Source organism: Chrysoperla carnea, chromosome 1 (genome assembly GCF_905475395.1).
Source record: "Chrysoperla carnea chromosome 1, inChrCarn1.1, whole genome shotgun sequence".
NCBI lineage: Eukaryota > Metazoa > Arthropoda > Insecta > Neuroptera > Chrysopidae > Chrysoperla > Chrysoperla carnea.
Genome location: NC_058337.1, coordinates 49,766,176 through 49,781,975, shown reverse-complemented (window position 1 = coordinate 49,781,975; position 15,800 = coordinate 49,766,176). Strand labels below are relative to the sequence as shown.

Below are 15,800 nucleotides of genomic sequence, written 5' to 3'. Positions count from 1 at the left end.
GGACATAGACTGACAATAAAGAAAAACGAACTGTCACACATAGAATAAACTAAACATTAAAAACTATGTATGTAATTCAATGCTATTGAGTTGAAAAAAAAAAACAAACGTTCCAACGTCGCAAAATATGTAGTGTCTTGCCTCTAGCTTTCAACCATAACAACTGAAATATATCTGGACTCCAACGAGTTCCTTCTTGTTACACCAAAACAAAACTGATTCGGATAATTGACGATTCGGTTAATCGGCGTTCTACTGTATTATTATTTTGAGAAATGTTTTCTAAAGTCTTTATTGTATTGAACGTACACAAAAACTTTGAAATCTGGCGATAACTCTCTTTGGTTACCAAAGTTTGCCAATTATCGGTCGAGTAAAATAGAGTACGACCGCCTCTTAGTATAAAAAGGCCTTAATGTTTACAATATACTTCTGACTTAATTTCAGGTAATCTAGGTATCAAAAATTTTGTCTCAAACTGTTCAAGATAGCAATAATCCATCATCTAGAAGAATATAAGGAAAAGGATAAAAGTTTAAAAAAACAAGATTTTTTCTGTGAAGAGTTTTTTAATATTTTTTTTTTTTTTTTAATAATCGTAAAGTACATTTTTGTTTTTCTTTCTTATTTGAAAATACATAATGGGGCCACGGACGTTATTTGAAATACGACGACCGTGAAGGAGGCTGACGAAAGTAATTTTATTATTATGAGAACTAGCCACATCAATTGAAAAGCGATAACAATTTTAGAAGCTCGGGGTATAATGCTAACACTCTTCAACTGACAAAAAATGTTAGTTGAAAAGTGGTAACAATTTTCAAAAGCTCGGGATATGATGCTACCACTCTACAACTGACATTAGCTACAATAAAACTAGCAGTAAAGCTTCGTCAGCCTTCAAAAACTCAAGAAACCAAAATATATATTTGAGTAATTCGATCGAAAAAATATTTTATAATTTTTATTATTGTGGTAATTAAATAAGTGGAATCATTAAATAAAAATGAAGAACACCATTGTTTGAAAAAATGTAAAATTATACCATTTTCCATTCTCGAAACAGCGTAAATATTTGAAAAAAAATTGACTTTTACGATCAAACTACAAAAATATTTTCATGAACTAGGTATTTATTATCAGAATATAAATATAAATTTTTTTTATTGCACTTTTAGCTTCGTATTACGTAAATATCATATATGTAATACTCTTATATTGCCAGCTAGATATTTTTCCTTGTAATCGTGATGAAGCCCTTTAAAGATTTTATTCCCTTTTTGACTAATTCTTCTGCTCGGGCACATTTATTTTAATGGAAAATTCTCATGATATATGTATGCGCATTTCTCTCAATGTCTTACAATATAAGAATATTACATATATATACGCATGTTTTTTTGTTGAAAAATTGATTCCCTGTACATCTTGTACTGTTTTTTGGTTATTTAAAGAGTTCTTAGACAAAAAAGTTTATCAACCCAGTTAATGCATTTGCTAATTTTTTAACAGTCATTTCATAGAAATTTCCGTTTATAATTTTCTAGATAGCATTCTTTATATTATGGAAAATCAAAATATTCTATTATACTGATATTCGATCACAGCCTCTTTCTCAGTTACTTTATTTGTTTTTTTGGAGAATCTTAGAGAATGTGCAAACGATCATGGCCCAATAACCCACCTTAGAAAATTCGTTATTAGCTAAAAAATAATTTTTGTGTGATACACATAGTAGCAAAAATCCCTTGCTCAAAACATGCTGTAAAAATCAATCTACCAGGAATTCTATTTTCTCGTAATACTTATTACCTCCGACTCAAGTGAGAATATTCTAGTTATTCTGTGATAAACATTATAATAGAAAATCGAATGCAATATCACATAAATTAAATAAGGATTCACTCTAAATTTGTAATGTAACTCACACTTTATGATGTAGACTACTATTGCGAACTCCTTTAATAATCATAACGCAAATCGTTTTATGAAAATACGTGTTTTACCTGGAGCCATTATATTTTATCACAAATTCAAGATATATTTGTGAAAATAACTGCACAAATATCTTTGAATATAAAAACAAACAAAAAGTCATAATAGGTTTTAATTATCTGATTATTAATTTTCCTTTTTTTGAATACAAAAATTTGAAAAATTATTGTAATTGAAACATAAATGCATTTTTTGAAAATATTCACATACATCACAGAGTAAATTTTATTTAATTAAAATTAACTAACAAGTTGAAAAGTTTTGGACGAAAAAATAAAAACAAAAATATACTTTCTCACATTTCCAATTTGAAATATCATGATTTACTATTTTTTTTCTTACTGTTTAAAGATGTCTTTCAGTCAAACATTTAAATTAAATTCTGTGTATACCAAAACAAAAAAAAAAAAACAGTAGATAAATTTGTAAGTATCGTATGTAACATTTAAAACAAAGATTATTTAAATAATTTATTTCATGAAATTTAATTTCAAACACGAGTTATTGCAGTTTGTATTCAATAAAACATTGAATCGTTTTTAAAAAACAAAACACAAATATGAAACAAATGAAAATAAATATCATGAATAAAATATTTTTTTACAAAATTCAATATTACAGTTTTTGTAACAGCTTTTTTTTAGACGACAATCTAATTTTTTACAAAAGAAAAAAAAAAATAAAATAAATAAATAAGTACTCTTCACATTTTTTTTCCCGAAATTAACAAAACAAAAAAATTAAAGTTGAAAATTTTGAAAACTTGACCGAAAATGAGTACGGTGAAAAATGTCATATAATCTATAAAAAACCAAAAAGACCTTATTCTAAAATGTAGGTCTGTAACTGATTTATTAAAAAAAAAAAATTTTGAATTAGTCATCGAAATTTAGTTTGGTTTTTCAACTTATGTTTTTTAGACGTGTTTTGCTTTATGCTTTTGAAAAATAAAAAATTAGAAACAAAAAGATATTCCTGAAAAATTCCACAGTCTAAAAAAACATACTTCTCTAAAACACAAGTGAAGCTTATGAATTAGAGGAAATCAGTTTGAAAACGCACTCTTAAGTAATAAATATCGTTTTGAGTCAAATTCAAAATCGATATTAGTTATTTGATTTAAAGGAGTTCGAGTGCGTTTGATTTAAAAATCCATTTTGGATTTTTAATAGAACACCTTTATTAAACAATTTATTGGATCTCTTTTTGAACACAGGTACATGTAATTACATTTTATTTGCACCATTGTTACGATAAACGACAACACTTGCAGAACGAAAATAATTTATATTTTTATATAAAATCATCACTAAATTATTCATTACGATTCATTTAAGAAATTAACACACGAGAACAAATGATTTTGTATAAAAATTAAAAATAAAATTCATTCAATCCTTTTTCTAAATAATAAAAAATAAAAGTACTACATAATTTTTCTTAGAATAGTTTTTTATTCTCTTCTGCGCCATTTTAAGAGAGTCCTTTTATTTCGCTTCCTTTCGTGTGGGCGCGACAACAAAATTCTCTTAGTTTTTTTTCCCTTTCTAAATTTTAAACACGTTTTAAATTTTCCATATCTTTTCGATTTAAAAATATGAGTATACAAAACAAAACAAAAACTCATTCTCTCTTTTATTGGCTTTTCTCAATCTTATATTTTTAAATTATTTCTATTTCACACGTTCTACGAAATGTTTATTTTTTATAAATCTTACGGAATGGAAATCAACGGTAACGTTTGCAATTTTAAAAAAATAAATTACAGATTATTATCAGGGTAAAACGTTTTATGAATCATTTAATTACAGAGAGATCCAATAGATGGTATTGTTTTTATGTGCTGTCAAAAATTGTACTGCAATTAAATGTTAACATTTTATATAAACACGATCGATTACGAATTTAAACGAAATTGAGTATTAACCATGAAAACGTGACGATTGATTACGCATTTTAACGAATTATTTTATTTTAACGATAACTAGCATTCGAAAACGTTCACGAAATAAGACGATTTAGGCGTCTTTTAAATATTACATATATGTTTTGTTAGAATTACAACTTGTAAACAATTTAGAATATAAACTAAAACGAATAATGGCGAATGATTACGAAATTTCACGAAGATGATAATGAAAGTTAATAGACAAATTTTCGTAAAATTAAAAAAAAAATATCTATCAAAACCCTGATATGTTTTTTATCTACATTAAATTGAAACGTTAGCGGCAATTTCGTACTATAAAAATAAATTTACAAAAATTGATTTGTCAATCTTGTATGTTTTCGCGGGGGAAATGATCTTAAGAAGTTTAAATTTTCCTTTTTTTTTTGTGTATATTATGTATAATAATTTTCATATAAAAACTTGTACAACAGGATCCTTTTGTTTAATAAAAAGATCGTTGCATTTTGAATAATATATCTAATTAAATTTGGACATCATTTTTTTAAATTTGTGTTCCCGACCAATCGATTGACGACGATTGATCATACAATGTGTGATGATGGATGATGACGACCTCGTTTAACGAACGTTGGACGACACTTTACACTCACTAGATTGTGATGATGACCTGGTTTTCTTCTATATAATTTTTACGAGACAATGTCTTTGTTTTTTGTCGTATTGTGTTGTTTTTACACATAATTGTTTTTATATTTACAATAAATAATAATAATAATTAATTAGTCTTTTTTTCTGTTTTTAATTAAATCACTTAAATTATTTTAATTAATTTTTTTAACTCTTTTGCGCACTATTACCCACTCATTTATTTACTCACATTACCTTCTTCGATTTCAGTTGTATCACCACCACAATTTGGTACATACAAGGCCGGATCAATTACTTTTGGTATTGGTTTAATTTCTGTACCCAATTCTTGTTCAATACGATGTAATGCAAATCGGTCTTCATAAGTGATTAAATTAATTGCAATACCAAGATGGCCAAAACGTCCAGAACGACCAATACGATGTAAATAAGTTTCAGCCATTTTTGGAAAATCAAAATTAATGACGACATTCACAGCTTGTACATCAATACCACGTGTAAAGAGATCAGAGCTCACCAAATTACGACATAACCCCGAACGAAAATCATGGAATACACGATTACGATGGGCTTGTGCCATTTTTGCATGTATATAATAACAACAGTATCCCAGTTCAGTAATTTTTTTTGCCAATAATTCAACACGTTGTGTCGAATTGCAAAATATAATACTTTGATTTATTTGAAGCTGAAATAATAATAAAAAATAAATATATTTTTAATAATTTTTAAAAGCTTTTATCGAATTACTTTTTCGTTTATAAGTAAGAAAATAAAATGACAGCTCCAAAAGAGATTTTTTAAAACATTAAATAGACAGTAATCAATCAATAATGTATATAATTTTTCAAAGAATTATGGCTATATAAAATAGAAGTAAACCATTTCTTAAGTGTTTTCTATCTTTGGAAGCGTCTTATCTTACTAAGAAACAAAGCAATTAAGAGATACGCTCATATTGTGAGATTTAATAAATCTTGACATCCTGATCAAAAATCTCAATGGGCATAACAATCAAAATGCAAACGTTTTTGAACTATGAGCGTGGAAATGTGAATAATCACTGTGTAAAAGTATATGCTTTTTTCATAAATATTTAAAAAAAAATGTTTTTGTTGAATGCATATACGCATTACATAGTAATTATTGACATTCCAACGCCCATAATTCAGAAACATATAAAATAGAAATAAACCATTTCTTAAGTGGTTATCTATCTTTAAAAGCGTCTTATCTTACTAAGAAATAAAGCAATTAGATACGGGCGATGGCTCATTGCAGTTCAAGAACTATTATTATACCAGGTGTCTCATTTTAAACAGTCTAATTTTTTTTAACGGCTTTTGAAAATATAAAAATTATTCTACGTTAGGTCTTTTAAGATCAATTAAAAATTACCTCCTAATTATAGTTGATGAAAGATGAAATTTTTTTTAACGACTCTTGGAACAGTAAAAATTGTTCTAGGTTTAGCCTTGCAAGAGCAATTAAAAATTACCTCCAATTAAAAATTGATAAATTAAGTTAACAATTTTTTTAATCAATAATTCAATAAAGGTTAAACAATATCAATAATTATTAATATCATTGTTTCTATTTATTTATTTTATATTCTAATTTTTACAAACAAAATCGATACGAGTAAGTATCGATACTTTTCAGTCGATACCGAGTAAGTATCGATACTTTAAAATCGATACTGTATCGAATAAAAGTATCGATACCTCATTGGCATCGTTTCATCCCTAGTCACACACACTTTCATATTAGTAAAGATTTATAAATTTTCAGTTGGTTTGTTTATGATTGGTATAAAGAAATTTCGAAAGTTATAAGTCTAAACTAATCGAATAAAGACGGATCTAGATTTTTACAAAGAAGTCGAAAGCTACAAGCAATAAAAATTTTTCAATAAAAATGTCCCGATACTTTCACTTATTTACAGTATGTACCATAAGTCTTTAACCACCTTGTAATGAGAATTGTAGGGTAAGTTATAATATAAAGAAAAATGTTTCAAGGAAAAGTTACCGGAGTCAAAACGAAAATGTTTTATAAGAAAATGTTTTATAAAAGTCTTGAATTTTGCTTTAATCGTTATATAAAAAGAAGCAAACATTTTTGAAACATTAAAGAGTAAAGGGTGTCTAAAGATTTATAAAACAAACTATACACTCTATAGACCCTTTCATTGAATAAATTAAATATGTTTCAAGTTTGGGAAAATATTATTACTTAAGTTCGATGAATGGAAAAGTCAAATAATGTTGTAAATAATATTTACCTTAGAAAATAATGTATTTAAACAATGTACTTTTTGACGTTCTTGCACAAATGCATAATATTGTGTAACACCTTTTAATGTTAATTCCTCCATTAAGTTAATTTCATACGGATCTTTTAAATGTTTTTCCATGAATTGTTTGACAGTTAATGGAAATGTGGCTGAATATAATAATATTTGTCGTTTTTGTGGTAAGCGTGATATAACATGATCTAACATTCCTTTAAAATCTTGTGATAATAATTTATCAGCCTCATCCAGTACTAATATTTTACACTGATCCATTTTTGCAACTTGTTTATCCATTAAATCTAATATACGTCCAGGTGTTGCAATTATTAATTGTACTTTTTGATAAATTCGCATTATGTCATCACGTAAATTTGTACCACCTATTTTTTAACAAAATTAAATAAACAATCTGATTATAAAATCACTTCTAATAAAAAAATAAATAATGATATAAGAAAATCAACGATTGCATATATTACACAAACAGTAATATTAATAATAGTAATGTAAAGGTCTTCTTGTCAAGACTGAGTCAAAAAAATATTTATTAAAATTAATATACTAAAGAAGGTGTGTCAAGATTTTATGAAAAGAAAAGAAATTAGTCGTATAGAATAAAAAGAAATCCCACCGCTGAGAATCGTTGAACTCGTAATGTTAAAGAACTTTGCACTAATTTTTTGGAAAATGCGCCTCGGTCAAATTTGCTCATATTGCGAGATTTAGTAGATCTTGGCATCGTGATCAAAAGTCTCAATGAGCACAACTATCAAAATGCATACTTTTTTGATCTATGAACGTAGGAATGTGAGTAATTACTGTGGTAAAGTTTCATAAATATTTAAAAAAAAAAAAAACTAGTGGAAGTTAACCTGAAAAAAATCAAGTTTTGGAGAAAATGAACAGCGAAGGTTTTTCCTAAAATGCGCCCTCACGGGTAGACAGCGATGTTTACGGAATAATGTTTCAAATAAAAATTGTTAATTTTTTTATAAGGAATAACTTCTACATTTAAACTTTTGTTCTATCTCTAACGGTTTACAAGATGGATACTTTTTCATTTGATTGAATGAGCAAAAAAATTCCATTTTAAAATCGGAATATCTCGATCAATTTTGAAGTTAGAAAGTCGAAAAAAAAAACGAAAATGTGCACAAGTACTTCAGCTAGAACTTTTAAAACTTTTTTTTATTTGATGCATAGTTTATTTTTAATTTGTAAAAAACAGATTAACCTCCCCCCCCCCCAACAACCCTCCAAAAAAAAGGGGGGGGGGGTTCTATTTAATTTTATTGTGCTAATAAATTAGTATATATAACTTTTTACTAAAAGTAGTGCAGTGGGAAAAAAAATCTTGCATGGTAAATATAACGAAACAGTAGAGTTTTATTTACTAGAATTTTATAGAAAAAATACTATAAAATATAATTATTTTTACTAATTTTCTAGTGAAAAATATTGAATAATTTTTTTCGTGTAATGATGAATCTTCTTCATTTAAAGATTAGATCCTTGTGAGGAGTAATACTATAAAATCAATTGATGAACTGACCCTCTGATTTACTCAGGTATAATTCTGTTGGGAGTCTATACGGAACGAGACCGACTCACAAGTGTTCAAACATTTTTGCTCTCTTATCTCAATACCTATTTTGATCATGAGTTATCCAAGGAGTTCAACTAACTCGAAGATGCAATTCCTACCCCTGTTTTAAATCCAATTTTTAAAACGGTGCTAATTTCTATAAAAATAAATGATATTTAACCAACCTGTAGTAACCATAACACGAATACTCATATGTTTAGCTAATTCAATACATATTTGACTTGTTTGTAATGCAAGTTCCCGGGTTGGTACAATCACTAATGCTTGTATATAATCTTTTGTAGGATCAATTAATTCCAATGCTGGTATACAGTATGCTCCAGTTTTACCAGTACCATTTTTAGCTCGCGCCAATATATCTTTACCAGATAAGGCAATTGGTATTGATGCTTCTTGAATAGGTGATGGTTTTTCCCAGCCTTTCTCAAATATACCCATCAATAATTGTCGTTTTAAACAAAAATCTTCAAATGAGTTGCCTCTTGTATCGGTTACATCCTATATAAAATATTAATCTTTTAATATGTACTTTTATGCAGTTGTAGAGAGATTTAAAATGATCAAAATTAGTTGTAGAACTTTTTAAAAGAACATCAAGTAAAGGTCTCTGGTCACATCTAACTAAATCGCCAATTAGGATAAAAAAAAAAATTTTTTGTTAAATGTAACGTGTTTGGTATTAAATCACAAGTCTTGCAGAGCATATTATAATATTATGTAAAATGTAAGTTATGAACAAAAAACAAAAGATTTTAAATTAGTTTCTTAATAAAAGTGTAAAATCACTTACGCTAGTCTTGATTCGTTTATCTTTTGGTGGTATTTTTAATTTTGCTTTCCAACCTTCATTATCCATTTCATCCAAATCACTGTAAGAAATAATATACAAAATTTTAAGTAATCGATTTATAATTTTATCTATGATGCTATTATTTGTTTACGTAAATCAGTTTCGGGATATTTTCAACTATTACTTCAGTTGAAGGGGAATCCGAAAAATAATTCATCATAATAAATTATTTTAATATAATCTTGAAGATCAGCCAGAATTAAATAAATAAAAATTATAGATATAGAGCCAAGCATGGTATTTTACAGACATTTCTGAATTGTACAGTATTTTACAGACGGTTGGAAATCTAATAGGTTGTTTTCAGGGTGGATACTTTTTTCTCTACGAAAATTTGAATAGCCGGGGTTTCCCTTCAGTAGGCCTGGATTTTTAATCGCGTGGCTGACTTAAAATGAATGTATATTTACTAAAGGCAATATGCAAAGAAGATATTGAAATTTTTGGATATTTTGCTCCCAGAAATTTCATATCCATTTCCAAATACTTCAGAACACTTAGATGGCCCATTACGATTCTTTTTAAAATGATTGTATTTGCTCGGAACAAATGCTTGTATTGTTTATAATTTAATTCCAAAGTGCGATTTTTCGGAAATTATCTAAACCTGGAAGGGAGACTTTAGGAATCACAGAGTTTTTAAGTACCAAATTTGGGTTAAAAACTACAGAGAACCCTACATTAAAAGACATAATAAAGACGTAATTGAAAAATTAGTTACCGTATTTGAAATTGAATTTTCAATTTAAAAATTATTATGAATTTGCACTTCTGTGTATAACCACAGCTAGGCCATTCGACTGTGCTCGCCTAAAACGTACTAGAGCACACTTGAGAAACGTGGTTGGAATCTTGACAGGGCACTATCGATTGAGCTATCACCATCGTAACATGTAGATCTGACGATCCCACTAGTAGGGCCTGTATGGAGGGCGGACGATGAAATCTCCATTTATGTTATTTGCATCTGCAGAAATCTACAGGGCGTCAAATTCAGAATGTTCGGGTTCGAAACATTGAATCCAAAAATCCTGGGAGAGATCCCGGCGGAGAAGCTGAGGGCTTTCTGCGAGGCGTCTGGCCTCGGCAGAATCCTATAACTTTATCTGATTTTAATTGCAAAAATCGAGTGACAGGCTTTTCTTAGCGAGGGCACAGAGGATCTTTTGGACTAGATGCTAGGAATCCACTTGCAGTATCCCTCTTATGTTATTATTATTAATTCGCACTTCGTGAATAAACCACGGCTTTAAAAGCTTTTGCATCGATTCGCTTTTATTTCGAACAATTATCAAAAAACTATTACAGTCCCCGGGTGTCTGGCTGATGTTCCGGCATTTGTTAGAGTAATCTTTTTTCCCGCAACAGAAAACTCACGTACCTGTTCGATAGTAAAACTTGCATGTCCCTCTTAGGCTGTTTTAGGTATTAAGAGGTTTTTTTTTACATCTTTTTGCTGTGATTGCTGAGTCAAAACAATTCATGAGCAGATGCTTCTAATATTTAACGTTTTCTGCCGAAATATATTTTCATATTTTTTAAAATGAAAAGGTATCGCTCAAAAACCATCCAAATTAAGGATATTTCGACAAAAAAAAAAAGGAGGAGGCGAGAGCTGAGGAGTTGACACCTTCAGAAAACACTTCCTTTTCACTAACTCAACCTGCGTATATCGATTTTCAACCTTCTAGCTTAATTTGAAGTGGCTGTAGACTTTAAAAACTTCAGAAAAAAACTATTTTCTCCCCCCGGGAATCTCTTCGAAATTTCTGAAATCCACAGCAACTTTTCATTCTGTCTAGTAAACAACTCTACATATCGAATTTCAGCTAATTCAAACTAAAGGGGGTCACGGAACACTTAGGCGGCCTTGTACGATTCTTTTGATCATTTGACCCAGTATCTGTCTTATTTTGAACATGATATAGGTATCAATGTGTGAAGTGTGAATTACTTGACACTCGAGTATTTAGTTTACATTACACATTGGATATAGGAATATTTTAAAAGGGATGGAGAATAGTCGAGTGGGGTGAGTCTCACTCGGGGAGAAGAGGCAGGGTACCATTGTACCTACTTTCTATTGGCTGTTAACTAGGCGCATGCTGAAAGTATGCTCAAAGCCTTCTTTAAGTGTTTTTGATTCGTTTGTAAGCATGGAAACATGTTTGACATATGGTTGACGTGTGTGGACAACATAAATAAATAATCTAACATTCAAAAGAAAAGTAAAATTTGTAAAGAAAAATAAATACGTGAAATGTTTATGCTTGTTCTAAAACAATTTTTTCAACGATATAAGTAAACTAAACGCAACAATATTCTATTCAATTTAGTGAATATTCAATCTTCAATCCTAGTGTTACAACTATTATAAGTTGACTAATGAAATTCAAAAGAAGGCTTAAGAATGTCTCGAAAATACGTCGATTAATTTTCAATACTAAATTTCAACGTATTATAGAATTTTTAAAATATGAAATTAATGTAAAAATTTATTTGGGGAAATTATTACTTATTTGTATTATTACTTATTATGTATTGAATTATGTACCCGTGAACCTAATCTTAATTTAAATAAATGAAGTTTTATTCTTATTATTTAACGAATTACTTACGATATATTCTTTAGGTAATTAGTCGGTCATAGGAATATTAAAGGTATATTCCTTCATCCAAGGGTAGTTAGTTAAAAATATTATATTTGTAATTATTTTCTAAATTGTATTTTTTTTAAAATACATTTTTTTCTTTAGGGTAAAAGATTTTACTTTAAATAGAAAGATTTTTTGCTCGGACCAATCTATAACACACGCAAAATTCGCTACCCATTTAAATTTCCCCGCAATTGAGAGTGCGAACAACCACAGCCAATCAAAAGCAGGCATATTGTTTGAGACAATCTAAAACCATGGTTATAGAATTATTAAAATCTAAAACACAAAATATTATCGTTCTATTTGAATTTCCCGCAAATGAGAGCCGCAGCCAATCAAAAGTAGGCACATTGCTTCCCCCCTGAGTGATACACCCCCTTCGTCTAAAGTAGGACTTTATACTACATCCCTACTATAATTACTAGATCCGTGGTTGAAACCATGGCAAATTTATGACCAAAATTTGTTTCATTTTATGATAAATGATTCAAACCAAAGTTTCAGAGTTTGTCAAAATTTTGTTTTTACCATCAATATTTCTTAGAAGTTACCCCCCATGTAAATTACAAATATGCAAGGCATAACATTTCAAACTGTTGTTTTATATGGTCAATTTTTTAATAAATCGAGTCAAGTACGACACAATAATAATCCAAAATCAACATAATATTAAAAACAACTTACCCTTTGCCCTGCAAACTATTTAATATAGCATGATTGTTTGAGTTTATATGCGTTTCCATCATCATGAGGATCAATTTTTTTTTCAAAAATAAATTAAATTATTACAGAACAATCGTGTAACCAATTACACGAGTTTAAATCAGCAATGTCTTTAGTTTAATCTACAGGACAAATTAAGAAAAAAAAAAAGTTAATCAAATAGTATAAATGTTAATTTAAATTGTAATTAATTTTTAAGTAAATCAGTTTCGGGATACTTTCAATTATTTCTTCAATTGAAGGGGAATCCGAAATACACTTCATCATAAAAATGATTATCTTAACATCTGGCTGAATTAAAACTTTCGTTTGAGTTTAAAAAAAATAACAAACATTGGTAAAATACTAGTTAAGTTCAAAAAAAACTAATGCATATAAAAAATAAATATATTTAAATATAATAAAATTTACTTCTCTTGATTAAATATCAACAGTTAGTAACGAAAAAAAAATCTGGAGATAAAAAACAAATAAGAATTTTGTTTTGAAGCTGATAAATTCCATTGGACGTCAAAAATATTTTACGAAATGTATAGAGTATTACTAATGGCAACAGTAATTACAAAAATAAATATGAATTTATTTAGTAATTATTGCGATGACATATGATTACATTTTTTCGGAGCCCTAAATTATACAAATGTAGAACACAAATCGAGAAGATTAAAGATGGCTAACTTTCATATACACCGCTACTATTCATACAGCTTTCATTTAGATTTGTAGGCCAGATAAAATTTGTGATTCTATATTGAATTAAATAATTGGTTTTACCTGATATGATATTTTCAGCTAATTAACACTGTCAGTAACGACGAAATATATTTTATTTTCAATAAATTTTCTATTTTTAATGTGTCTAGTACCATAAAGCGTTCTCCATTGAATATTGGAAGTATTTTGATATATCATCGAATGCTATTTTGTCAGCAACATGTTCAGTGGCGTACACACATAAATATTTTTCAAATGAGAATTGCATCGATTCTTCAATACAACTAATTCGCTTTGATAAGAAGTTAAATATTAGGTTTGTTATTTTTATACCATGCATATATGTAATATGCAAGGTATACTAACTTTAGTCCCAAGTTTGAAACGCTTAAAAATATTGGTGCTAAGCAAAAAATTTTGATATATGTGTTCATAAAATCACCTACTTAGTCCATTTCCTGTTGTCTGTCTGTCGTCTGTCTGTCCGTCTGTCATCACGAATACTCAAAAACGAAAACAGATATCAAGCTGAAATTTTTCTAGCGTGCTTAGGACATAAAACATGAGATCGATTTCGTAAATGAGCAACATTGGTTAATTGAGTCTTGGATCCGCACAACCCATCTTGTAAACCGTTAGAGATAGAACAAAAGTTTAAAGTAAAAAATATTCCTTATAAAAAAATAACTATCTTTTGTTTGAAACATTTTTTCGTAAATACCATTGTTTACCCGTGAGAGCGCAAAATAGGAGTAAATTGAATACTTTGTAATTATGGGAATATCAGTTATGTATGTGTGTGTAATGTGATAGAATCATCAACACTGTATGCATGTTTTTTCAATAATTAACTCAGTCAATTGTTTGTTTTCACTTGTTTGGAAATATTCGTTTAATATATGAACGTTGTTATCAAAAAATTAGAAAATTTTTTTTGGAAAAGTTATTCAATTTTTGAAAAAAATATATACCATGTTTGTAAATAAAATAATGTTTAATTTTATTTTTTAACCAAAATGGCACAGCTTTATAGATCTATTTTTTGGAAGATTGATTAAGTTAAGTTTAGTAATAAAGTTAAAAAAAATGAAAACTGTCGAACAAAACAAAGTGCCGAATTTATGGAAATTAGATTTTTCTTCTTTCGTGTTCTTCTTACTTGTTTATTCATTATAGTCATTATATTTTATGATCAGACGCGGATCTAGAGTTAAATTTTGGGAAAGAAGTATCAGAGACTGAAGTATCTTAATATTTTTAAATAATCTTGAAAAAATTATCCACATATTCCAAACTTATCAAAAAACCGATAGATCCGCGCTTATTTTCGATAATGATATATAATAAATATATTTATCTTTTACTTAATTATAGCTGATCCACCCAATATTCGTTTCAGAACAAATTACCTATCACTGAGTTAACTGAATGCATCCAATGTTAAAAAAGCTTCAAACACGATCACGGCTGTGTCCTATAGAGATTGACCAAAAAGGGTAAAATTGTAGAAGTGATCCATTAATGCGTATGCAAACGGAATTTCAATAAGCTTATTCAGCCGAAATAGACGGTCTAAAGCGCGTTCGCTTTTAAATGACCCTAAAAAAAGGGGTCGTTCTTTTATTCTGTTACATGTTCAGCTATACCTCCATAATTAAATGTCGCCTATTTCTGTTGAACAAGGCCATTGCTTGTTTACTAGTTTACTACTATAATGCGCGTTCAATTTATGCGGGTATCCGAAAATACGTTCCCAGTAGAAAAAAAATTGATTTCTTTTTTTCAAAATGCGTTCGTTATTTTGACTACATTACCGCCATTATGTTTCATGTGCAATACTCTTTTTTTTATAAACAACAAAAAATATTTAATTTATTAGTTATGTTTTTATTCTTATTCGAATACCCATGGGTAGTTTAAAATATAAATAGTTTTGAAATTTAAAGTGGAACTACGGGTGTAGTTCTAAGCCAATTTATAAATACATAAGCAATAAGAATGAGCTTTCACAGCAGAAAAAAAGTTTTTTTTTATTTAGTAAAAGATAGATAATGTATGAGGTTTCTAAATTCATAAAAAACGATTATGCTCAAGAACATATCAACAAATAAAGACGTGAAATTTGGGTGGAGAGGGTAGCAGGGAAAAAGGCGCCTATCTGGGCGAGGTCTAGGCTTAGGTCGTTGCGTACTTTGTACTGCGCACCAGGCTGCCTTTTGTTTTCAATTTTTTTTCTTTTGTTTTCAATCACTTAAACAACCTGATGTGCAGTACAAAATACGCAACAACCGATAACTAGACTTCGCCCAGATATAATTCAGCCACGGGCGCTTGTAGCTCGTCGTAGGGGTTTCACGTCGTTATATATATGTTCTTGATTATGCTAATTTTTAAACGCT

General features: G+C 28.7%; 1 protein-coding gene across 1 annotated transcript; it reads right to left on the bottom strand.

Moving 5' to 3' along the window:
- Positions 1–2,962: 2,962 nt before the first annotated feature.
- On the bottom strand, positions 2,963–13,580 carry LOC123306123 (ATP-dependent RNA helicase me31b). Its single transcript, XM_044888008.1, has 6 exons — positions 13,462–13,580; positions 12,649–12,809; positions 9,248–9,326; positions 8,622–8,955; positions 6,840–7,231; positions 2,963–5,243 (listed from the first exon to the last, which is right to left on the bottom strand). Exons 2-6 carry the CDS (start codon positions 12,711–12,713, stop codon positions 4,773–4,775), a joined length of 1,341 nt encoding a protein of 446 aa, XP_044743943.1. The 5' UTR covers positions 12,714–12,809; positions 13,462–13,580; the 3' UTR covers positions 2,963–4,772.
- Positions 13,581–15,800: the final 2,220 nt, after the last annotated feature.

Excerpts from the sequence above, each read along its gene's own strand:
- LOC123306123 (XM_044888008.1), bottom strand. The coding sequence starts at position 12,713 with ATGATGATGGAAACGCATATAAACTCAAACAATCATGCTATATTAAAT. Across the intron at positions 7,232-8,621 it reads TCGTGTTATGGTTACTACAG|GTGGTACAAATTTACGTGAT; the intron begins GTTGGTTAAATA and ends GTTAAAAAATAG. Across the intron at positions 5,244-6,839 it reads TAAATACATTATTTTCTAAG|CTTCAAATAAATCAAAGTAT; the intron begins GTAAATATTATT and ends TTATTATTTCAG.